At 41.3% G+C, this 26,813-nt stretch overlaps 3 protein-coding genes across 3 annotated transcripts; all 3 read right to left on the bottom strand.

The window, feature by feature from the left end:
* Positions 1-6,571: 6,571 nt before the first annotated feature.
* Positions 6,572-9,988, bottom strand: sar1aa (secretion associated, Ras related GTPase 1Aa). Its single transcript, XM_080541413.1, has 7 exons — positions 9,937-9,988; positions 9,400-9,472; positions 9,122-9,241; positions 8,045-8,110; positions 7,809-7,912; positions 7,383-7,514; positions 6,572-6,853 (listed from the first exon to the last, which is right to left on the bottom strand). The coding sequence occupies exons 2-7, from the start codon at positions 9,455-9,457 to the stop codon at positions 6,737-6,739; spliced, it is 597 nt and encodes a 198-aa protein (XP_080397539.1). The 5' UTR covers positions 9,458-9,472; positions 9,937-9,988; the 3' UTR covers positions 6,572-6,736.
* A 1,784-nt stretch (positions 9,989-11,772) lies between these two features.
* ppa1a (inorganic pyrophosphatase 1a) lies at positions 11,773-15,636 on the bottom strand (the record flags this gene model as incomplete). Its single annotated transcript, XM_080542503.1, has 10 exons — positions 11,773-11,820; positions 12,578-12,647; positions 13,028-13,113; positions 13,259-13,386; positions 13,658-13,784; positions 14,037-14,123; positions 14,386-14,505; positions 14,704-14,757; positions 15,170-15,234; positions 15,576-15,636. The coding sequence occupies 10 exons, from the start codon at positions 15,634-15,636 to the stop codon at positions 11,773-11,775; spliced, it is 846 nt and encodes a 281-aa protein (XP_080398629.1).
* Positions 15,637-21,687: 6,051 nt separating this feature from the next.
* On the bottom strand, positions 21,688-25,277 carry lrrc20 (leucine rich repeat containing 20). Its single transcript, XM_080541414.1, has 4 exons — positions 25,183-25,277; positions 24,406-24,555; positions 23,784-23,951; positions 21,688-22,115 (listed from the first exon to the last, which is right to left on the bottom strand). Exons 1-4 carry the CDS (start codon positions 25,250-25,252, stop codon positions 21,979-21,981), a joined length of 525 nt encoding a protein of 174 aa, XP_080397540.1. The 5' UTR covers positions 25,253-25,277; the 3' UTR covers positions 21,688-21,978.
* Between the last annotated feature and the right edge of the window lie 1,536 nt (positions 25,278-26,813).

The raw sequence follows: 26,813 nt of genomic DNA, 5'->3' as shown, positions 1-26,813 counted from the left end.
AAGTGAACCCACAACAGAGAGCCTGGTCGTGATAGGCTGCAGGAAACTACTGGGCTGGCTCTTGACCTAACAGCTAAAAGGATTTAGGGATGGTGGATGGGCATGGAGTTGTATTGACCTCTGGGGGTTCTGGGGGAATGGTGGGATGGTGGGGGGCGGCGGGGGTACAGTCATGATGAGATGACCCGTTTTTTTTGTCTTAAATATTGCTTCATTCTTTTCTGTTTCGTGAGCAAGAGAGCTTTTCTGTTCAGCTTGACGAGCAGTACACACTGGCGAAAGCGCCGCAAAGCACCATCAGAGATTCTATCTGTCCATCAACTATGCCATCTATGCATCTATATACCTTTATTTTCCATTGTGAACAATTGCTTGAATATCGAAAAATCACAATTCGGCTCAAACGGCTTGAGAACCGAGTCGGGAAAAGAGTCCAGTGTGTGGTTTTTGTTGTCAGAATCAGAGTTGCTGTATATATGTAAACCCTGTAGCGATGATCCGTGAAACAAGGCTACCAGACCTACACGCTGTTGTAAAAGGAATGGTCTTTCTTTGGGGCGTGATCTCACTGCTGGGAGAAATCTCTGTTTTCTCTACTCCTTATTTGAGTTCTTGCAACAGGGAACCGAGTTTCTCCATTTTGGTGACATTTTTGTGAGATGACATGTTTCTAGTTGGACAGTCATATGAATGATTGTTTTGATGTTCTAAACAAGTTATAAGATGTACTATAAAGTACTATATTTCGGTGTCTGTTGAGATCTCTCGATATTTCTGTAAACTGAGGATCGGATACAAAAATATGTTAAATGGTATATTATGGTTCTTTGTTGCAAGGGTTCATTTGTTAGGAAGCATACTTCTTGGAAAAAAAACACCTGTCATTTACCAAAACTGGTCAAAGTTGTGGTACATATTGGATAAGTAGTCAACATGTGTGTGTTTCATGCATACATAGTGTAGGTACTCACATGTATACAGGGTTTTGAAGTATGATTATGCTCTATGTTTATCCTAAAGGTATACTGATGTAAACTTCTCTCTGACAGTCTGTAAACCTTTAACATGCTTTATTGATTAACATAGACACAGATGTCTAATACCTATTACACTGATATGGAAACTTTTGTTACCTATTGTATTATTTACTCTAAACTTGTAGAATGTACTTATGTGTTCCCCCGAATAGCACCAAGAGTCATAGCCTCTCTCCCTCCTCATTGTAACTACTGACTTTGAAATCACTTTCAAAGGATGTGCCACTCAATGTTCCATTCTCATTATGCTACTTGAATCTGTATTTTTTTGTGTTTATAAAAATGTGTATGTTACTTGAAGTTCTGTGTGTATACTTGAATTCTCACTGTTAGATTTTGTTTTTCTATGAGTAAATTGTTGCCATTTGTTCAAACATGCCATTAGTAGGATCTAGACATTTGGTTGTTTTTAGTATTGCATGTTAGTGAACAAGAATGTAATTCTCCTAGGCTGAGCACTTTACTATTAAAGGCAATGGGCCCAAAATCTCATGCATTCTCACGCTACTTTAATCTTTCAAATACTCTCTCTTCCAGTTTTGCAAGATTTGAGAGGTAGGTGTCTTTTACCTCCTTTCCACCAACGCATTCGTAAATTCGCCGGCAGCGCACACTGGGTTCAACGTCATAAATGGACCAAGTCATTTGATTGGACAAGAGGCAGTCACGTGGGCGCGCCGGTGCTCTCAGAGCGAATTTACGAACGCGCCCCTAGTTGTAGTTCTGGGCAGGTGCTAGTGCCGGTTCACAGTTGGTTCAACTTGCGAATCTTCTAATGGTGCTTTTCCATTGACCAGACCGGTTCGGTTCTGTTGTAGTATTTAAAAATGGCGGTTAGCGAAGAAATCTATGAACATGGGATGACGATTTCCATTGACCAATCAACGGTGTGCAGCGTCACACAGCCTGGCAAAAAAGTACCTTTCGCTACTCATCCCGAACAAGAACTAAAAATGGCACGGGTACTAAAAATGGCACGGGTACTAAAAATGGCACGGGTACTGTTGGCAGTGGAGAAAGGCTAAAGAACAGGGCCAAACCAGGCCGACCCGGGTCGGCCCTGTAGTGGAAAAGCGCCATAAGAACCGGTTTGCTTTTCCACGGGCTAGGGAGCTACGTCATTAATCGTTCGATACTCCGGCTACTCACTCTATACGTCTTCGTTTTCCCTGCAATGCACAAACCTCAAGCCCAGGAACAATGAAGACTACATCACATCTCTATAATAAATGTTGCTCCTGGCTCTGCTCGTCGCGATTGCTATGGGTGGTGATTACGTTCAAGAAGAAAGGTAATTTACCTAACACGTTTTGATTATTATTAACACTGAATGTAAGATGTTAATGTTAGCTTTTGTTGTAAAATAGCTCGCTAATCGATCTTTGCTCGATAATCCCTCAAATAATAATCATCATAATAATAATCGTCATGATAATCGTTCGCTCCCAGCATCCTGAAGTAAGCGGTTCTTGGTTCTAGACCAGCCAGGTGTGATTTTCTTACTGAAGGTAAGATGTTCATGTTAGCCTTTGTTGTAAGATAGCTCGCTAATCGATCCTTGATCCATAATAATAATAATAACAATAATAATAACAATAATCAGGATAATCGCTCGATAATCCCGCCCCCAGCCCCTGACGTAAGCGGTTCTTGCTTCTAGACCAGCCACGTGTTAGTGCCACTCTGGAACCAGTGTTCCTGGCTGAGAGCCGCCGGTTCTTTTGCTGTCAAAGCATGAAGAAGTAGTTCGAGATCAGACACCGTCTCCGAACTGGCCCTCAAACTGCCTTGGTGGAAAAGGGGCATGTGAGTACCTTGGACAGGAGGAAAACCTGGGAATATAAGGTTGACTAGAACTAGCTTCAACAAAGTAGGATCTTTGTCTGCTCCGAGTTTATGGCTTGTTACTACCTCCCAACCATCAGCGATCACTATTGCGTTTAGTCAACCGTTGTGGAGAGCTAGAATATCACATGGGAAACAAGACTACAAGTGAGAAGATGTCAGTTGTCTGCATGTTAGATTCTCTGCTCTGTATGGTTTGAAGCAGGGTGGTGATGTGTCACCTCCAGTAGTGAGGCAGAGCTCCAGACGTCACGTCAGGCAGGAGAATAATAGACAACACAAGACCGCACAGAACAACATTACATAGACTGTAGATATTGATATTACATTAGATTCAACTTTATTGTCATTGCATGCATACATACATACTGAGAGTACACCAGAGAGTACACCAGATAGTGCAAATAGTAGCATAGTGCAAAAGACATGATGATATTGTAGACAGTGCGTGGAATTACAGTCAGTATAAATAAAGTGATATAATTAGTGAATATACATGAGATGAATATCAATATGATATGCACAATTGAACAATGGCAATAGGTCTTGAGGTATGTTACATACAGTATATGTAAGATGTATAATTAGAGACCAATGTAATAAATAGTAAATATGGTACGTGTAAACAAGCAGTAGTGCAAAAGCTACATTGAAGTGTGCAGCCAGTAGAGGTATGGGGGGGAGGGTACACTGATACTGGGAGTCAATGTTCTTCTTGTATGTAACTACAATTGCTGATAATGGCTACTAGTTCTGAAAAATAATAGAATTATTATAGATTCCAGAATGAAAGGCATCAGGATATGAGGACAGCATATTCTGTTTTGTTTGTTTGTATTTATTATCTATTAAAGAGAAGTCACATTTATATTTTTCATCTCATAATGTGCCAAAGACTTAACTTGGTTACAGCAATTGGTCCTAAGCTGCCTCCCCATGTCAAAAGATGCAACTGCACCCAGCTTCAATGATTCAAAAGGAAGATATTTGGATGTAGAAAATTCCAATTTAGGCTACACTTAAATAGTTATATATATATATATATTTCCAAAGCCACTTATGTCTAAATGTAAATATTTAAAACATAGTTACAGCTCTGTAGTTTGCCTAATTTAAACCCACTTTATTATTTAGATCAGATTGGAAAGCTCCAGGCTGACTTCACAGGACATGAGAAGACAGGACACGAGAATCTTATGACAACAGATATATTTTTGATGCCACACACTTGATTGCTCCTGTTTCATGAATTCAAAAGCATGTGGCAGCTGCTCTGCGAGATGCCGTCTCTCTCCTGTGACAAGCATAAGAGGATACCACTCTGGGAACTAAATTATGTACAGGCTCAAAGTGCTATTTGCCATCTTCTGCGCATCAATATGCTACACTGTTGTGCCGCACAACTTCAAGAAGGGAGAGATGCTATGATGCAATTATCACCAACAATCAACAGCAGTATTAGATCTTGATATGTTGAATCTGTATGTCTCGACGACATTGGAAATGTGTGACCTCAATTGTCCTTTCGAGAATAAATAAAGGTATGAATTAATTAATTAATAAAAGCCTAGCTCCTAAGATTATATCAGAGCAATTATTATATTCATATTTGTGATAGGAGCGTGTGTAAAATGTGTGAGTTCTGACCATCAGCAAGACATCGAACTCGATAAAAAATAGAAAGAAACACAAAGGATTGTTAAAAATATTTATGGAATTTTTCTCACATTAACACAACAGGTTATCATACCGGAGGTCCCTCCAGTAATGCGGGCTGTCAGTCCAATGGTGTGAACTGTACAAAGAATACATCTCCATTGTACAATATTTACAGTTAATACAGAAACATTAATTTATTGGTACACAACAGTCGAACACTGATGTAAAAGTAAAAGGCTGTAATCCCAGGAGATCGAACGCTGCGGACGTACTCTCATATCAGAAACACAGATAGTCAAAAAATACTCGCAGCATTTCAAGCTTTGTTGACAGAATCACACATCCAAGACTTCATATGACAGACATAATAAATATTTCTACACTGACATACACAGCACACAGCAAACAGGGACTTTTGTCAATTAGATCAACAAAAGGCGAATCAGATCACCAGAAATCGAGAAAAAAACCCATACGTCTGTTTTACTTGGCTGGAGTAGTAGTACCTGTTCCCATAAATTAATTTGGATAATAATAAATAAACAAATAAAGTGTCTGTTCTAGATCCTAGACCCAAGATAACATTAACATAAAGAAATGTCGGAAATAACAGGAGGTCTAGTCTGACAGGAAATATCCTATTACTGGTGCACAAACATCTGCAGACTGACACCGTGTCCCAATTATCCACACTCTTGTCCCCTGAAGTGTGAATTTGTTGACTACCCCACAACACGGACCTCAAAGCATATGGTCACCGGAAGAATGGGCTCTTACTCCGATGCTATGCTTTTAAATCCCTACAGGGGGGGTGGGACAAGTGCACACTTGAGGTGAAGGATGGAGAGGATAATTGGTATGCAGGGCGAGACTGCAGCTTCCTGGAGGAACGCGGGGGACCCTCTTCAGCCCCACCTGTCGCTTCACCGACTCCTGGTTAAAGTGAACATCAAGTCTTCCAGTGCAGTGAGACAGACCATTTCTTCGGATACACATTCGGATGACTTCCTTTTAGTTTCACACAGTAAATATATAATATATATATATATATATATATATACATACTGTATATATATATATATATAGTTTTCTTGAGTACAGAAATTAACAAACGTCCACCAGATCAAAATGGGGCCCTATATAATTTCAACACTCCTTGTCAAATCAAATGGAAGAGTGCCATCTCCTCCTCCTCGGTTTAAGATTAGTATCGACGGCCATTGATGGTCATATCGCTTTATTGCTTCGTGCAATGGTGCCCCCTCTTGGAACTGTTGGACACAAACCTACTGTACCAGCACGATATCACGACACTAAAGCCAGCCATTAATCATGGTACAAACATTACATGACTATCATCATAACAACCATTAATCCTCTGAGGTCTATTGTAAACATCCCAAAGTCACTTGCCAGATTGCATAAGTCTTTGGCTGAGTGCATTGAAGGCAATAGCTGCATTGACAAATACTCAAATCCCCATATTGGACAAAATTAACACAACTGGATCCAGATCTTTTAACTTAGGGCGTCATGTATCACTTTCTATAAGAGCATGAAACTTGGTAAAGATGGATGGGGGGAGGGGGGAGGGGGGGGCATCTTGCTCTGTTTCTTTTAAATGCAATCATACTCTGGGGACATCTAGAAGATATACTAAAGCAACAAGCAACGTACCTCTATTCACATTAGTGATCTGTGCTATCTGTAGTTTTCATTCATAACTTACAACATCTTGGTCCATCTTAACTTAAATGTCACATTATAACTTACTTAAAGTTCCTATATTCTTACATAACATCTGCCTTATATTTTGAATCATACAGATACGATAAAAATCGGTTGGGTATACAGTATATTAATCGTATTACATGCCAGAGAACTGATTGATATTATACTGAATTAATGGGCAAATATTATTACACTAATAACCATATCTTACGACAGTTCACCATGAACCACTTTTAAAAGTTTGGATAGAAACCTTTAAAACTGACAAATGCTGAAAATGACTAATGAAAAGAGTAAGATATGCCCCCTGGCGTACTCAGTCAGGACACAGAGACCTGGGGGGGGGGGGCTTCACAGCTCTCTGTGGGTGGTGGTGGTGGTGGTAGGGCGATCTCCTTTCTCCACCTCTCTAGACTTCTAGCTAAGTCCGATTTCTTAAAAAGAGCAGCGTTTTCCCCAGAGTGTCAGTCGATGTATTGCGAGAGCCACCTGAAGCCGTCGCCGTAGCCCTGCTTCTTCAACACGCTGCACATGAACACCTCCAGAGGTCTCAGGCTCAGCTCCTTCAAGGACACGTTACCCTGGCGATGCCAAACAGGGACAGAGTCACATACTACGCCACATAGAATAATAATAATAACATTTATTTGTGTAGGCAATATTAAAAAGATGGGTTTTTAGTCTCGACTTGAAAATATTTGCTGAGGTTGCATCCCTAATGTAAACTGGCAGTACATTCCACAATTTGGGTGCATAAAATGAGAATGCAAGCCTCACCAAATCTCCTCTTTTGTACATGTGGTACACAGAGAAAGCCAGCGTCAGAAGACCTGAGCTCTATTGGGCTGATATCCTACGACTACATGTCTACACAAACACACAACGGGCCGGTTACACAGACGAGGCTTAACGGCGTAATTTAACTTTAAGACTAAAAAAGCATCTTCGATGTAATGTTTACATGTAAAGTGTGATTTACTCCAGGACTAGGCTTAAGCATTGTCTGCGAAACCGGCCCAATGTCTCTACCCATCACTTGACAGCCCTGTATACTGTATATACTTTTCAGTTGAAGGATTGGCTGGTTTAAGAGGAAGCCTGCATGCTGACCTTGCCGGTGGTTTGGCCATCCAGAGCGAACGCCCCTCTCAGTGACCCCTCGCTAATGGCCTCCGGACGGTCGATCTTATTACCCAACACCAACACTGGGACGTTGAGGATGGTCTCATCTGTTAGTAAAGCCTGGGAAACAAAAAGGAGGAGGAGGAGATGATGATGTGGTGGTGGGGGGGGGGGGGGGTTGTCATCTAACAAACAGAGATTGACAGTTTGTATAGCACAACGTTATGTAATGTTGTCTAAACAACAAGCTGATAGCTTGCTCCAGTTATTTAAGACAAGTCCTCCAGGTTTCTGTCACAGCAAATTTGACAGCTGACAATCCAAACGGTGTTCAATTACGTGACACAAATACCAAGTTGTTAGACCACTGTAGTGTTTACCTAGGGCTTAACAGTGACTTCGTTGTATGCTTACATCAAGTTCAACCTTGGCTTCCGAGAGTCTCTCGTGATCCGCACAGTCCACGAGAAAAACAACTGCATTTATTGCCGGCAGGTAATTCTTCCAAACTCTTCTTGCTGTGAAAAACAGTAGAAAACAGTAAGATTGGGATTTTGTTTATAATCTTAGTCCCACCAACTCTTAAGGATTTTATATTCAGAGCCGTCTTCTACATTTACATAAACACCTGACACCAACGACTGTCTTACCTTGTACGTGACCTCCTAGATCGAATGTGGTGAACGTCATTCCAGCAATTGTCAACTCTTCAGATGCTTAAGGGAGAACGAAATACATGCAAGCCAAATCAGAAGCAGTGCAGTGACCGAATTACAGCACCAACCAAACCATTACGTGCACCACCATCAAATAATACAACCTCACAGTAGGACATCACTGTCATCCCTTCCCTTCTTATCTGGTAAATGAAAAATGGTAAATGGACAGCACTTACATAGCGCCTTATTCAAAAGCGCTTTACAATGGCCTTTCATTCACACATGGTAAGCTACCATGCAAGGCGCCAGCCCGCTCATTGGGAGCAATTTGGGGTTCAGTGTCTTGCCTAAGGACACCTCGACACATGGAGCTGGGGATCAAAACACTGACCATTAGATGCCGGCTCTACCTCCTGAGCCACAGCCGCCCCCTATCTACTCATGACATAACATAGCCAATAGGCCAAAACCCTGCCTCATAGTCACACTTTGGAAATAAATTATGCTTATCAAATCAAAGTTTATGGGTCATATAAACAGAATACATACACAGTGCAATTAAATGCTTACGGGACGCTAGCTCCTCAACAGTGCAACGATGTAATAATAATCACTCACTGTAACACCTTATACCATGCAGTCTACATTCATACTGTACATATCATATCACAGTGATATTAATCTCACGTAAATTAACTTTATACTCATTTATTTATACTCACTGTAATACCTTATACTGTAATACCATGCACTGTCACTATTATGTCTTTTGCACAATGCCACTATTTGCATTCTGGTTAGATGCCAAAGTACATTTCGTTGTCTCAGTACTTGTACTCTAATCTAATCTAATCATGAAAACAACATCATTGGTTTCTTTTCTGAGTGGGGCAGTCCCACACACATTTGTCCTTTTATTGACAGAGACAGTAGAGATTTAGACAGGAAGGATGGGTGAGAGAGAGGAGGGATGACATGCAGGACATCAAACCGGGAACCCTGCAGTTACATGGTCGACGCTTAACCCTCTACGCCACCTAACTAAGCGCCCCCTAATATCCTTCTTACTTGGGTGCAATGTAGGCACGTGTTGTCCCAGTCTGTCATCTTTCAGCATGTGCAGAAGAGTTGTCTTCCCTGCGTTATCCAGCCCCAGGAAAACCAACTTCCCAGACTTCTTGTATAAACCTGGCAGAAGAGTCAGTTACAGAATTAGGTTAATAATATTCCAGTTCTGTTGACAAACGCACCTGCGACTCACCTACTGAATCACAATCGTGTGTGTCTAAGGTGTGTTCTGTTATTGACACTTTGGGAAGTCTTTGAGGAGAGATCAGTGAGTTTACCTAAAAACTGAAGCACACCACTGAATCCTCTGTAGATCCAATCGAATAGAAAAGACATCTCGGTGGTCGTTGCCTGGAAAAAAAAGAGAGAGATATCATCAATCAAGCAGCTTGTCTAAAACACGACAAGAACATCTTTGTGTCTGTAACTTCCTGCCAACAGGACATCATTGTTCACCTCCAGGCTAACAGCTTCAGTACTACAGCCAGACTGGAGCCAACAACTAACTACATTTAACACGTGTCCTGGTTAACTCATCTGGGCCATGTCGGTAGCTTAGCTCGACTTCATCGGTTGAGCCCAGCGACATAAGTTGACAGACATGTCTCACTCTGAATCAGGGCGAGATGGCTAGTAGTTAGTTAGCTTAGCTTAGCTTAGCACAGCAGCTTAACACGCTTAGCTATGTTACTTCCATCCGACTGATCTCAGTTTCAAAGGTAAGCAAACATGTGGTATGTTGGATACACGTACATGACTACGGATCTCCCATAAGACAGTCAAACACTGTCAATCCGCCTACTGTCACTATTTACCTTTACCGTCGGCAGCCACCGTCCAGCTTCAGTCTGTCTAGTTCTTCACTCCGGTTCAACAAACAGCTGATCGCTGGTAGTTGGCTGCGTTCGTAAGTTCGCTCTGGGAATCTGATCAGCACTCGTTGAATGCCTCTCGTCCAATCAAATGACTTGGTCTCTTTATGACGTCGAACCCGCTGTGCGCTCCGGCGCTCTCAGAGCGGATTTACGAATGTGGCCAGTGGGTTTTTTTTCCGTTCGACTTCGGTAACTAAACAACCACCTTGGTTGCGCGGTGGCGCCCACTAATGTGTGGGAGTGGTAGCGCCCACTAATGTGTAGGAGTGGTAGCGCCCTCCAATGTGTAGGAGTGGTAGCGCCCACTAATGTGTAGGAGTGGTAGCGCCCACTAATGTGTAGGAGTGGTAGCGCCCTCCAATGTGTGGGGGTCCTTACAGTGGTTCTCAACTTCTCAAACCTCTCCTCAGGGACCCCCAGCCGCTCCACATAATTTGATCTGTTCCACCACCAGCACACCTGATTCAACTAATCAAATACAAAGCAATTATGATTTATAATATCTAAATAATATAAGAATTACTACAAGATTTAAACAAGTAAATACAAATATATACAATATATACAAATATATAGATTCATCAACTAACATTAAAAGATACATTTAGAAAATAATACAGTCATTTAAAGGCAATATACAAAATAAATAAATATAAATAGAGTAATGACATGATTCGATGGCTACTGTATCAAAGAGCGTAGAAAAGAGATACATGCATCATATTTCTAGGTAGACTAGGCACAGTACATCAAATTCTGTCATTTAAATCCTTAAGATAATGGTAGAAAAATCACTGCACAGCTATGCTGTGTTGCTCCTGTCCTGATGAAAATTTTTGATTGGAAATCTACTATGTATTTCACACTTGAAACTAGGACGTTTGTCTAACATGTCTGTTCTGATATATACTGATCGGTCTATCCCTGTGTTCCATAAGTTGATTCTTTAGCCGTTCACAGACATGTTGTGACCTATTCGTAACTGAAACCAAACTTCAAAAAACATTTATTTCCTTTTTTACGTTCTTTTGAATTCATGGATTGATTGTATCGTGTTGTATTGTAGGCTATTATATTGTGTTGTATTCTATGCTATGTAAACTGTTATGTTCTGCAATATTACACTCCCCGCCCCAGGCTGCGGATTGCGTTACGACTCATTACCACTAGATGCTAGTAAAAGACCATACTCAGATCTTGGGTATTATGGTGGTATTTATTTTCACATTCCTGACACATTTCAGATTTCAGCATCCAACGACATGACGGATGAGCCACAAGAGTGTAGTAGCTTAGCCAGGCTTTGACACAGTGAAGTTGTTATGAAAATTATTGTTTTGTACCATGCATAAGAAACACACACTGTGTGACACACAACCTACTAAAGATGTGACACTAATGTTGTCCAAAGCTACTAAAGATGTGACACTAATGTTGTCCAAAGCTTGTGCAGATGGCTAGGGTCCAATCAGCAGCTCTTCGTTGTCTTCATTACTAGTAGAACCATTTGTCAACTGAAAAGTATAAGCAGGCAAATGTCAATTTCTTCAACTCTCAGATTCAGAAAAGTTGTATTATGCATATGGAGACTTCATGTGAATGACTGTGACATATACATTGGACAGAAATGATATAAGTAGCCATAGTCAAAATAAAAATAAATCCCATTGAGGAGTGTATCAATATGAATAACAAAGCGGAAGAGAGATATTTAAATTGTTGACATCTAGCAGATGTCCAAAGGGACTTAAAACAAACACCGTTTTATTTATTTTTTTACATACCAGAATTTGGAATGGGCTCCTCAGCTCCAAAAGCAGATGCCTACAAATGAAGATCACGCAACCATAATGCAACAACAACACAACATGGTGTGATTTAACATCAACCGATTTATCTTACTCAAGGGCTTCTGTCTCAGAGTTTGGAATTGTAGCGCAATGAAGCAAATAATTGGTCCGCATATTTCTTCAGTTAATGCAAATACCAGTCAATGCTTGACTAATGTCTTACGGCTTTATTTACCCACTAAAGGACATTTTATTATAATTTTTTGACATTAGCAGATGCTTTTAGACATAGCGACTTACATTTTGTTTTTAGCATTAAGTGACATTAAAAAACATCTCAGAATTACCAGACAAACTCAAAGGCATACTAATATATTTCCAGCTAGGCATAAGTACAATGCAGTACGGAGCTGAAATCGGAGGACAGGCTCATTGAAATGCCTGTGATGGGATCCTTCCGTTCCATGCATTACAATGAGCCCGTCTTCCAATGTCTACCTCCAGCAGCCTCCCCTGGTGCAGCGGATGAGATCAGCTCAGTTCCAGAACCCTGTGGGCCAGCCTGCTTTGGCTCCGCTTTGGTGCCATTTAGGATGGATGCTTTTGAGTAGCAATTATCATACAACAATCCTCCTAAGGCTTTTAGACACACATTCTAATAACCGTGACAAATCAGACAAATCAACCACACTTATTTGCAGGCATATAATTATAATTCATGTGAATGAATTATATGTCATATAAATTGCAGACGTAGTAAACAGTATGATGATAATTGAGAAAAGACTCACAGAATCAACAACAGCCTTGGCATCGTCACTGGAGCAATGGAAGGGACTCTCTGAGACACACGTGTTCATGCTACCTCAGAGGATGGTGTGTTCCGTGGGGGGTAGAGAAAACAGAAAGTCATTTAGTTTCAGTTGGATTAAGGGGAAAAGATGTAGAAGGTCTCTGCTCTGTTTATGCAGTAAGTAAAGTAAGTACGGCTTGATGTACAAGTACAGCCCCTGGACATGACGCTGGTATGTCGCAGGGTCTTACCCCCAATCCAACCCCTTAATGCTGAGTGCCAAGCAGGGAGGCATCGGGTACCATTTTTATAGTCTTTGGTATGACCAATCTCAGGGCGGACATTCTAACCGCAAGGCCACTGAGCTGGTGTTTATGCAGCAGTTTAAAAACAACTTGGAACAGATGGAAGTACTTAGTGTATCATAAATGTATATTTTATATCTCACCAGCTAAGTTCACCAGTATTGGTCTTTTGGGAGATCAATGCTTTCCAAAATCCATGAGTGTCTTTGATTGTCTGAATAGCAAAGTCCTGAAAAAGAGAATATCAGTTATACTACTCTCACAAAATATAGAAGAATAATCAAAAACCTATGTCAATTATTAAACTATTAAACTGTTAAAATTATAATAAGTATCAACCTGTTCAGCCGTAGGACCTAAAACCAGTTCTTTACCCTGTCTTTAAACTCTCCATTGAATGCAAATTGGTTCTCAGGTTTTCCATCTGGAACTTTGTATCTTTTGAACCAATCAAATGTAGCTTCCAAGTAACCAGGCTTGAGTCTTCTCACATCATCAATATCTGCATTCATCACAGATAGAGATTAAAAGTGGATATTAGTGGAAACAAACAGAATCAATCATAATCAATATTTGTAACAACCCTGTATACGCCCCATTAGCAGCTCTGCCAAGGGAGTTGAACTGTTGATGTTGTGGTTAGTGCAGCCGGGTGGTAAGCAGAAGGTTGTGAGTTATATATACCCGCTTAGGGTAAGCTGCTCTACGCTGCCGTTCGCTACAGTATCATTTATAGTATGTAAGCGTTGATGAAACAGCAGATATCCTCCTACCGTTGAAGTCCTTAGCCTCGGGATCCTCAACATTGATCACGATGACTTTCCAGTCTGTTTCCCCTTCGTCGATCAAAGCCAGGGTCCCCAAGACTTTCACCTTAATAATCTCTCCCCGAGAGCACACCTCAAAGACAAAACAACCATAAAAAAACAAATTAGATGGTTATTCACTGTATTATACGTTCACAACTGTGCTCCTTCATCAAACCATTCCCCGTGATCAGATCCAGCGAAACGCTTCAGCGATAGCAACATGGTTGCATGATACATGTTCCCTTTCTGAGAGAGCTAGACTAGAGAGGCACCTTCAGGCCCAGCCCTAGGACTCTGGTGGCCCTAAACAAGATGTTGATTGTGCCCCCCCCCCCCCTTGTACCTTGTATCCTATGTCACAGATGTCAATAGGGTCATTGTCACCACAACATCCTGTGTCCGCGTCTTTGTGGCCCGGGTCTTCCCATGTCTGTCAACAAACAGGTTATGATATAGTTTGTTTATTAGTGACCAGTGATTCATCACCATCACCTGCTGCTCTACTGATCGAACGTGATCTGGAATGTGGACATTGGGCCTTTGATGGTAAAGGGCCAACCTGAACCATACTGTGGCTGCGGCTTAAATATTTTTATTTTCACATTATCCTTTCCAGCACTGTTACAGCAACTATGGTGTACAGCTTGGATTTTGGCTCTGTTATGTGAACTAGGGTTAACTGAATGACTTGCCTGAGGGATGGCTCCATAGTTCCAGATGTAACCTTTGTGTGGGAACACGTTGGCCACATATCGAAGGTTCCCCTTTTTCAGATCTTGTTTCAATGGATTTAGAGGGTCTTTGGTGGCGATCTGAGGGGTTAAGATGAGAGGATGCAAGGGTGTATCAAAGCTAATGTGACACAGAATGATTCTGGGATGAGTATACAGTACCTAAAATACTGAATAAATTAAGAAAAAAACTATTCTTGTGCAAATGAACTCTTGTCTAAGAGCTGTCTCCTCAAGGTGCGATGGCTGATATTGGGTGGACTACAAGACAATCCATACCTCCATCTTTGCATTTGTCCATCTGGGAACCTCAACAACAGCATGGAAGATGTTCTGTCAGAAGGAAACGTACAGGTTTTCAATCCATGGTTTTACTCTAACGGAAATTCTGTTAAGAGAGGCTGAAGATTGACTTGACTAAGTACTGAATTTGTTTCATTTGAATCTGTGGTAGTCTTTGTCATCTTAGAAGGGCAGGTTTTGATGTAGCATTGTCTATTAGAGATTCTGTTTAAATTATAAAACAGTAAGTGCTGTATATAAGTGCTGTATATAATTATAAGTTTAAATATAAAACATTTTGAACATGTCCAGTATATTGGCTACTCTTCTGCATTGGGAGACAACATCCAAAGTGGATCTAGAAGGACTGGTGAGGAAAATAATAACTATTCACTCAACTACCAAACCATAGCAATTATAATCGTTGTGACAGTTGCGAAACATCAACAAGATAATTGCATACCTCAGCTTCATTCGCATAGATCGGCACGTCATGGAATGGAGAGATGTATTTTCCGTCAGGATTTTCTGTGAAGAAAGAGTAAAAGGGAATTATAAACACAGGCAGCTTGCTTCAAAACATAAATATTCACATTTCTGCAGGCACAACGGGGCCATGATTGATGTGTACAAGTGTCACACTTACACTTACACACTGACACACTGGGACACAGGTTTTTTTTTTAGCAGGAGAGTGCCAGTATTGTATATGTCAAGCTGTCAATATTTAGCTCCCAAGGAAAGCGAGTCACACTGACATCACAAGCTACACGAAGCAAATGTCAAATGTGCATTTAGTCACTCAGCAGGGTATGGGGCTGAGGTAACCGAACGACATGTCGAAGGATTCAAAGAGCTCCACCACTTACTGAAAAACACTCTATAATCGTGTGTGTTGGCTTTGCCCCGCTCCTCGATGGTGAAGCTCATGTCTGCTCTGTGTTCCCCAGTCCTGTCCTCCTGTTCTTAGGGCTGCCAGCGTGTGCATTAACTTAGCACAGGGAAAAGCCTGGTTTCTAATACCCACCGCCAGGTCAAGTCAGTGTGTGTGAGGAGCAGTCATGCGCACCTCCTAAGCCGTGGGACTTACGCAAAGGATCCACTCCTCCATCACGGCCTGATCTGTCTGTGTCACGTGCAGGGGGCAGACTGGGGCAACACAAAACGGCCCTGGACTTTTAGCTGACTAGGGTGTGTGTGTGTGTGTGTGTGTGTGTGTGGGGGGGGGGGGGGTCCTGTGTGTGTGTGTGTGTATGGGGGGGGGGGTCATGTGTGACAGGCCATGTCATGACACTTTGTGACGAGGTCAAGAGGGAAGGGGCGACTGTACTTTACCCACAAGCTTTCAATATCCGCAGTGTTTTATTGCATCAGGAGGACTATCCCCCGAAGGCCCTCACTGGCTCCTGTGGGTCATACTGTGTAGTCAATGCATTATGAAACGGAATACCTGCATGTGCTATCTTATTAGGAGTATTTTTATGAACAGCAGGATGTGTATTTGTATCAGTTAATTGTATAGAGACATCGGAGAAAGACAGGAAGGCAAGGAGGAGAGGTTTCAATGTCAGCTGGTGTAGGCCGGATTCAAACCCCTTACCGCACTGGAGTTTATAATGAGACTAGACCACCCCTGGCTACGAGTAGCATTATTCTGAGTGAATTAAGTCTGAGAAAATAGGATGGAAGTCTACTCCTCAGTATCCTCACCTAATCTCTCTGTTTTACCACCTTCCTTGTAACTCCCTGATCTCTGCTGCTGTAAACGACAACTGCAACAGTCCAAGGTGGTGGACATTTGGCTCTCCGGTCTCTCCTGTTAAGTGCTGTGATAGTATTAGATTGTGATGGTTGTGCTCGACCACTGGCGGCCGAGAAGTCACTGGCAGTCAAGTGCCTTTTCGGTCCAAACCCCTCCTCAGACATAAACAGATGGAGGTGACTGGGGGTAAGCACTGAGCCAGTTAAGTACAGGATTAAGTGTCGTGCCCTTTCAGCATTTCAATTTCACAGAAACCATTTCACAAGACACGTGTTAGCTACACAATGTACAAATGCTAATTTTGTATAGCATGTTTAAAATGCATAGCTAGATTTTATTACCATATTGTGAATATTAATCTATTTATTGATTAAAAGTGATATTGTGAATGCACATTATATGAATGAATGATGAATGAATGAATGAATGAATGGTCTTTATTGTCATTGCTATAGTACAGGTACCAAACAGATATGATCATTCTTGTGTCATTTCAAGTACAGTGGCAATGTTTGACACAAACAACATGTCTATTTGAAAATGTGGGGTGGATTTCAGTTTCAGGTTGAAAATAGTTAAATGCAACATTGTGGAGAGATAGATCCCTTCATCTGTTTATTATTCATAACAATTACGAAAACAAGGGTTGCTAAGCATGCAAATGTAGGCAATGATGAATGCTGCTACCACCGGCGGGAGGCCCATGTTGTACACAGAGCTAAGATTACTTAATGACAAAACTGATATTTCAGGAAAGAAAATAATGCTAATAAAAAAGAAAGAAAAGGAAACTGCATGAATTCCAGTGAGATGCACAGCAGCAGCATCACATCATTGGTTCACCAGTATAGGGTAAATATACATTTGTGAACTGCGGAACCATTTAGGAATTGGCCAAATAGACAGGGGTGCACATAACTTTTTGGGGCCAGTGCTCAGAGGAGCACCTAGGGATGCTGCTTGGTGCTCCCCGAGCTCGCGAGTCACGACCCCATCCCACAGGATGGATGAAAAAGGGATACATGGATAACTTATATTAGCAAAACGACATTTATTCATAAATAAAGATGAACGAACAAATGATTGTGTGCAAAACAAAATAAACAAATGCAAAATCAAATGACTGCTCTTTAAGCATGAAAGTCTGTCAGACTCCTTTAAACACAATGAAATCAACTGACATCTCTGATGTCAAGCACTGCTCTGTTCTGTAAATACTGAAATCAACTTTTCAACAAAAAGTTACAGCCTAAGCATTTACTTATGCTACAAGCTTAATCATCATCACTGCTCTCTTGACTGCTGTAAATTATCACTGTCCTCAATTTCAACCATGGTAGAGGATGTTGTAGGCTATCACTTTAAATAGCTCGTTATTTTGATTGTGCAACAAAGCCTTTTTCTTTTTCTTTTTTCTAATAGAATTCCCAACCATATTCCCTGGGTCAGGGGTCTAGGTGCGATAATGAAGCTGTAAAACAAACGTCTGAACGTTTGAAAGCTTCAGAGAAAAGAAACGTGAAGTCCCTTGGTGTTGTTTTTCCTTTTAGCGACGAGTCGTTCGGGACTGAATTTTCAAGTGTCGGTGTGATAACCGTGCGATACGCGATACGCGATACGCGGAATGAAAGTACGAGTTACGATATTTTCCGAATGTTTTCGTGAGGGGAGTCGCCGTGGTCGTCGTGATGGATTACTCGTCGCGCCTTCGGCTGAGGGGCAGTGGCGGCTCCTGCCAAATCTCTCAGGGGGGGCAATTGTTGCGTTGATGGTTAAGGTGACACGTTCAAGGGTAAATTCACCTAAATCAGCGGGCTTAAATAAATTGACTCTCACAGCCATTGGTATTCAGTTATCACATATTTTATTTTAGGTGCAGCAAATCCAGGATAAAGGGCAGTGGCAAAGGGGCTGATAATGTGCAATGGATGGATAAAACTATTTACATACTACAAAATACAAAATATGGACGGCATACATACTGCTCACTTGTATTGAAATTTAGCTCGTCTCTCTTTCAAAGCAGCAAAACAATCAATGACCCTCTCATTAAAATCAGGCATCTTCCTGACTAGTTCCCTCTCCATTGAAAGCATGGCCAGTGCATTCAGGCGCTCCTGGCCCATTGTGTTTCGCAGGAAGTTCTTGATTCTCTTAAGGGTCGAGAAACACCTCTCAGCTTCAGCTGTTGTCATGGGAGTAGTAATTAGGATGTTCAACAGAGCTACAGTCTCAGAGAAAGTCTCCTGGAGGTTGTAACTGTGTAGAACCTGGTACAGTGCCAGTGCACCAGAGCAGCCCTTGAACTCAGCACTCTCATAGACAAGGGACAGCTCAGTCTTGAGCTTCACCTGGTTCAGCATGGGGTATGCCTTGACAGTGGTGTTCAGAGCCTCAACAGGGAATGCATGGCAGTGCTGTTGGAACATCTCTCCTTGGAGCAGCGTGGCACTCACAAGGTGGTTGGTGAAAGAAAACCTTTCTTTGGAGTGGGCCAGGATTGTGTCGCAGATCTGTCAAAAGTATGGGGTGTGAAAGAAAATGTGGAAATAAGCACTTTGGAAGTACAACACTGAATAAAGACTGCTACCATCCCATCCCTGAATGTAACTCTGATTGGTGGTGATTTTCCAACACTGTGTTTCAAAACTTGGACCTACCTCTTTAGACAGCCTCTGCTTCTCTTCTTCTCCCAAGACCCTCCTTGATGTTCTGGTTCCTGTGGCTTCTTGCTGCTGCTCTTGAGATGAGCTTTGGTCCCTGAAGGCAGACAGACCAACAGTGTTAAGATTTCAAATAAGAAAATGTAGCTGAACAATCTGCTGTCTTGTAGTTGTAATTGTATCTACAGTAATTTCTGAAATGTAGTCTAACAATGATTTAAGGTCTCCAGGAGAGAGGGATCTGTTTTAAGTATAACAGTTGACTTTAGCTTTAACAGGCTGTGCACATGAGTCACTCCCGACCACTTAGATATCTTGGAGCTATTTAGGTAGATATGCTTATTCTTGAATATAAATATGTAGGTCTATCTATTCACAAATTAAACCTCAGACATTTTTAGACATGTTCTATATATTAGCCTAATACATATATCAAAAAAAAATGCTTAGTTGTAATTCTCTGACAAAATGTATTGTTTGATACATGTAATATACTACATTACATTAAGTAACTACATATTAATATAATGTAACATAATACATTAAATGCAAAGTTTTGTTGCAAAAAAGAAGCTTCGCATAGCAACCTACCAAATGAATAGTGGAATATCCTACTCCAATTACTCGGGCAAGCCCTAATTTTAATTCAACTCATTGTTATATAAGCCTACTAGTTTTACCGGCGCCTTTCCCATTCATCATAGCATGCATACATTTGATTATTACAAAGTTCTATATTACGGAGAAGGTACAAACTATATTTTTTGATCTTACCTTATGGCCTGCATGCTGCTTGTGGACGGCATGTTTTATGAAGACTGCGTCAATGTCAACCCCTCGTAAATCCTCGGTTATACGATTTTCCAATTTTCCCTGCCTTTGTATAAACTTGCTTTATAATAAAATTTGGTCTGGGTGGTCCTAATTCCTTTACTGTTAATTTCTCCTGGTTGCTACGACGGCTGAACGGTGTTTCTTTTAAGGATTCAACCGAGTTGTTCAGAACATTACTAGCCGCCATTGCCATGGTGAACGAACGTGATCTGAAATGAAGGTTAATTGGCTAGCTCGTCTAAAGCTACGCCGGACATGACGTAAGCACGTACGATTCTTTGTGCATGTCCCAAAACCCCATAGACAAATGACCGAATGGCCTGAAGTTACCAAAATAGATTTTACATGCAAGTCTACGAGAACAGCCTAGTGCAACTTCGAGTAGACTGAAAGTTGCCCTGAAAGGGGCGGGACTTGAAGCTGATTGGAACATACTCCACAGAACACTAGCTGATTGGACTATGATATACTCCACAGAACACTAGCTGATTGGACTATGATATTCAGAAGCAACACTGTCTAGAAGTCATAGAAAAAAAATCTCTCTCTTCTCCCTTTGGTGGGGCATTGTCCAATTGCCCCTAATGAACCAGCCTCCCCTGCTGAGGGGACGGCAAATAGTTACTTACTTGGTGGGGCTTGCTTCTTGGACCCAGCTGTTGGTGCGCAAAAGCGCCTTCATGCCGCTGATCAGCCGCGCAGCATGCATTTTGGCGACGCATGCGCACTGGCGCACCAGTTATGTGCACCCCTGCAAATAGAGAACTATGTACTGTGGGCTACATGCAGCACTCGAGTACAGTCAAAATCATCCCCCTTCTAAAACTGCCATCCCCCCTTTTCATCCCTTATGTCATTTGATCAATGAATGTGGTATTACTGCTATTTCAACATTTAGTTTTGCGCATATTGAGTATAGTATTGAATACTGTGGGCAAGGGGGCACACACACATGCAATGACATTTTTACCAATTCACTGACACTGAAGTCACTGATAATGTGGGGATGCTAAAATTGTCCCCATATAATAACATCCACCTTTCCCCCCTGGTTTTCTTTTACAACTTGAATACTGGCTACATGAATGTAAACATCTTCAAAAAAAAGTTGTGGTATTTTTCAAAATGAATTAGTCATTAAAAACAACAACAACTTTCAATTGTTTTGGAGGATCATGCCTAATAGATTGGAGAACTAGCCTAATTGAAGCACATTTCAGACATGTAATGCAATCCTCTCTGGTTAACTACTAGGACATACATTTTCAGAGAGCAGTTAAAGTTGTGGATGTAGAATCCCTTTCATGATAACAATAACTGTGTTTATGTTCAGGGAGGTGTTGAATAAGACAGTGTTGCGTCCGTCCTCTTTTCTTTAACACTGCTTGTTTTTTGTGACAAGGCCTATCCATCTCTCATGACATATTCAGTAACATACAGTATTCTACTTTTACTTAATAAAATTATCTTAGTCGGGTATTTGCCATGCTGTGAGGACCAACAATCATATCATATTATCTTAGCATATTTTTAAAGATATTGTTGATATTCCTGTTGATATATTTCATATTTGAGATTAAACATTCATCTCACCCACACAAAATAAACGGCCCTTCCAAGGTGTTGGTTCTGGTACCAGGCCTGTTTGATACCAGACCCTCGACAATGAGAACACAGAGACGCATTATAAATGTCTTTAATAAGTGTATCCCTTGATATCATATGAATTCCTCATGGTTAAGCCTAATGTCAACAGTAATATCCTGATTCCTGCCATATCTGATTTCAGATCAATTCAGGGAGGACTTTTCATTAGTCAAGCAACAACAGTATGTTCTGCTCCGGCGAAGTCTGATGTTCATCGATTCAGTCACAGTAAATGTAATGAAAAAGGTTATCGAACCAATTTGAAATCTGTGAGGCATCAGAAGCAATTACTTTTGGAAAAGTAAAAAAAAAGGCACTGCAAGCACTCATCAATGTCTCTGGATCTGACAACAAATATCAAACTTCTTAATTGTCCATTGTAGATAGAATTTCAAAGTTCTGAGGAGATTGAATAGCCATTAGAGAGTCCTGGTCCAAAGGATTTGACTTCATGTTGACCCACTTCAGCGCTGGCATAGCAGACAACTTCTCTAATGGAATTTCTGTGGGGAAAGAAATACAGCGATTACAGTGTTTTTTTGCAAATAAAATACAACTGTTATGATAGATTATTGTGCGCTGTATCTTCAATCATGCAATATTCCTACAGTACAGTGTGTGCATACAGTACATTGTATGTACATATGGTCCCAGTAGGAATCTAGCCCACAACCTAAGCTTAGCTAGCGCTGTGCTCTACCAAATGAGCCACAAAGGTAGCACTATGACCTTCCCTTTCAGCAAACGTACTGTATTTCTCCAGCTACCTCCATTACCCAGATCCAAACATAAGGGCTTATCTTCAGCTTTTTCACCGCTTCCTCTGACATCACAATGGTTAATTCATGGTCGACCGGTTCTGAAATATTCTCCTGTTAATTCTGTGAATGAAATGTTTTCTCTGAGCAATTTAAAGTCTACAGACAAGATAGACGTAGATGTCAAACCTCACCTGTTAAAAGGACTGGACTAGACATGCACATCTCACGGCTTTGAACAGGTGCTGAATACCAAAGGCAATGTTCAGGAGCACAATAAAGAAGACAGATGACAGTGTTATACTCCTGCCTCTGCTCTTGTGGTTCGAATCTCCTCCCTGAGGTCGGGTGGCTGGGAGTTCGACCCCCCCCCCCCGCGCCCCCGACTCGTACCAAAGTCTTAGAAATGGCACCCGAGGCACCTCTGCTTGGCACGCCGCATTAAGAAGATGGATTGGGTGGTAAGACCGTGTGACAGACTAGCTTTTGTCCAGGAGGGGGTATTTGTACATCACAGGCGATAGGCTCCTGCCCTATGGGCCATGGTGGGACGATATAGAGCTTCCCACTGCTGTCAGGACTGCAGAGTCGCTATCTATCTTCCACCGCGGACTGAAGACCCATCATCTCTTCAGGCTACACCTTAACTGTCCCTCCTAAAACCTCTTCATCCCCTCTACTCCCTTTTCCAGTCTCTCTACTGTAAATAATTTAAATCATATAATTAAATATATATATATATAAATATGCATATATATTCTTCCCTCTTCTAGCATTAGGACTGCCAATGGCCCCTGGCCCTAGCATAGATTTCTTAGACTTGTTCTTGCTATGACTGATGGATAGATGGTTCACTTATTTAGACAAATATATTTGTTGTAAGTCGTTTTGGATAAAGGCATCTGCTAAATGTCAACAATTTTAAGGTTCAGATATTTTTCCTTTTGTCTCCGACACTGTTTCAGCATCAATTGTGGTGGATGTTAACCAGGCCAGCACAGCACCGGTCAGCTCTGGTCTGTCATGTCAGTTTGGTGGAACAATCCAACACTCTGCTGGGTCTGAGAGTTTCCTTTCACGCTGCCGTTTCCAGAACTGTTTCAGCATGCCCATTTAGCTGACGCTTTTATCCAGAGCGACTTACACTGCAGTGGAGTGCATCAATCTTTCAGTATACATGGTCCCAGCAGGTAATCAAACCCACAACCTAAGCCTTGTTAGCGACATGCTCTACCCAACTGAGCCACATAAGGAGGACCACAGCACCAGTTACAGTGGATGTGGTAACCCGGGCACAGCACAACACTGGTCAGCTCAGCTCGGTTGTGTGAATTTGAGTCACAAGTACGGTAATCAAAAGAGGTTATGGAAATTAAATTGACTGTTTCCGATGAAAACGCACGACTCCCTCACCAGTGATGTCATTGCCTTCCAGGTTGATTCTTTCCAGTGTGTGGATGTCTGCAAGTGTCTCAGGGAAAACGGAGAAGTTGTTGTTCGCCAGGTTAATGCTGGTCAGATGCTCCATCTCTCCCACTGCTTCTGGCAGCTTGGTGAGGACGTTGCCTTTCAGGTCCAGCTCTGCAAGATATTACACACCAGATATTACACACCAGATATTACACACAAGATATTACACACCAGATATTACACACAAGATATTACACACAAGATATTACACACAAGATATTACACACAAGATTTAAAAAATATATATATATATCAAAAGCGTACATGACTACTCTTCAATCTCTCACAAGCGTTGACACATTCAGCCATCATCATTTGTAGGATAAATAAGAAATATTAATAAATTGCCCTGTTTACTGTTACAATGCTTGAGTAATATACTAATTAATTACAACAAAGAATCTCACGGTTAATAGTAGATATAGGGCCAGTTTCACAGACAGGGCTTAAGCCTAATCCTGGACTAAAAAGCATCTTCAATGGAGATTTTACATTGAAAGTGTGATTTAGTCCAGGACTAGGCTTAAGCCTTGTCTGTGAAACCGGCCCCTAGTATACTATATACCTCTCAATTGAGTGAATGTTTCTATGAATTTCCTAGTAACTGCTTTCATCTCATTGTCAGCCAATGTAACGATGTATATGTTCTCTGTAACACTTCTTAGGATCTTGAAGACTCCGTCTGGAAAGTTTATGAGTTTGCAGTTTGACAGGTCTGTAGAGAAGGAAGAGAAAAGATTAATGGCTATACTGTAGGAAAGCACCTCCCAGAGCTGGAAAGATGAGCATCATATTGATCAAAAGATTTCAGTGTGAAACGGAATAGCATGAGAATGTAGGAGAGCATTGTGGGGCATTATTTATTATGTACAGTGCCTCCCATCACACATTAATTTTCTGTTGGATCTTAGCAATCACTCCTACAAATACCACCTCTTTCTCTTATGCTAACTACATAGATGACAATACAACTGTGTGCATCTCTGCTCTGTCAATCAAACGCAAATTCTCAAGTTTAGTACGAGAGAGCCTCGTCCCAAAGCTATTGGAACGAGATTAGCATGAGATGGAGAAAGAAAATATTAATGCTGAAGTTGGAATCTTTTTAAGGTCATTAATGCCATCTGCCGGCCACAAAGAGAATAACACCATTTAGGTCTTAACATTATGATCCAACTCCACACTTAACAGTGTGTTTTACAAAAACGACGCCACTCCATTCACTGAATAAATCCAAATTCAGAACTTTTTTGAATTGCTACCAACATCAAATGGATAATAATGCAACTCGTAAATGTGCTTGCATGATACTTATTTTTATTTAGTGTTGTTATTGACTTACCCAGGGTGTCTTTCCCCTCTTCCACAGTTTCATTGACAATCCTGGCAACTTTAGCGACCTGCTCAGCCATTTCTGATGAGTAGTTTTGTCAAACCTGTAGACCAGGGGAATTTCAATAATGAAGTCATTATAACTACGCTATTGCTGAGGTTATATATACAGTATATATAGCAGAATATCCCCAGAATATCCGAAGAGTCCGATTTCATTTAACAACGTCAATCACGTAAGACTACATACAGTAACAGACAGACCCACGTGTGTTGCCTTGTTTCAACGACTTCCTCGGTTGTTAATTGCTGTTGCCTGTTTCACCAACAACACATTGTGTCAATGTGTGTTTTATTGTTACAGTATGTTGTTACATTAACGTAACAGCTACAGCAACATTGTATCCTCCGAGTTCTGAAACATTGGCTACGTTCGTAAACTCGCTCTGGGAATCTGATCAGCACTCATGGAACGCCTCTTGTCCAATCAAATTACTTGGTCCCTTTAATGACGTTGAACCCGGTGTGTGATCCGGCGCTCTCAGAGCGAGGTTACGAACGCAGCCATTGTACAGCAAAAGCCAGAACTATCTGGAGAGCTTTCCTACAATTTAGTCCGCTGCAACACGTCAAATTGGCCTATCGCTACAACAGTTGTATTAACACAGCTCACCTCAATTGTTATGTCAGGGAAACAGCTGTAGATCTGATCGACTTTCATGTTAAAATGCTAAAATGCAACTTACTTACCCGAGGTTTTAAACAGTTTGACAGCTGAGAGTGGAAGCAGGTCTGTGTGTGCCGCTCCGCCCAATCACATCCATTCATTCTGTACAAGGCCAGCGCCGTCAAATTTGGCGATTGTGTATTTTTAGCCCAAGACAATTCACTGTATTGTATACAAATAGGACACACAACAGATAGTTTCGTACCCCGGTATTGTTCAGATCAGCCTAACTAAACGGTAATACATTTAAACTCGTGGTTTTTGTGTTGCCATGGGAGAGCAAAAAACAGTTTTCCTCCTTTACTCTCAGTTGCAGTACTACGACGTCACACCTGCGCTGCGAGGTTGCAGAAAGCACTTTTGAAAACATGTTTAATATTCACACAAGTACTAATTATGTGGCTAATAATTATATATCACTGTATAACTCCATTCTCGCATATGACAACAATACAGTACTTTGTAATTTGGTAATACCAGTGGAGGTTTTGAGATGAAATTCTGCTCATATCTTACGCCGAGTTGATGTGCGTGAAGGCAACAAGGCGCCTAGTTAAAAGCCTGTACCTGCTTTTGTACAGTAGCCTACAGTAGCCTAATTGAACTGATGATAGATATGATAGATATGATAGCAAATTCCTGCATTATGTGTGTGACGACGTGTGGTAGCCTAATCTCTAACCCGCAGGGTAAGGATATGACATCGTTGCAATCACGTCAATATGTAACAGCTACTGGTTTATTTTCCATTGGCTTAACTGTAAAAAATAATAATAACATGAGGCATGGAGAGTTTGACCTACCTCTGGGTCGTGGATATCCCTTAGGCGCACTGACATAGTTCGGCTCTTACATTGCAAAATTGTCTCTTTTTCTGGAAAGTCCCTGGTTGGTCAGCCTTTTAAATATGCTTT

Source organism: Nansenia antarctica (genome assembly GCF_963989245.1).
Source record: "Nansenia antarctica genome assembly, chromosome: 11".
NCBI classification, from domain to species: domain Eukaryota; kingdom Metazoa; phylum Chordata; class Actinopteri; order Argentiniformes; family Microstomatidae; genus Nansenia; species Nansenia antarctica.
This window is presented reverse-complemented; position numbering and strand designations above follow the sequence as displayed.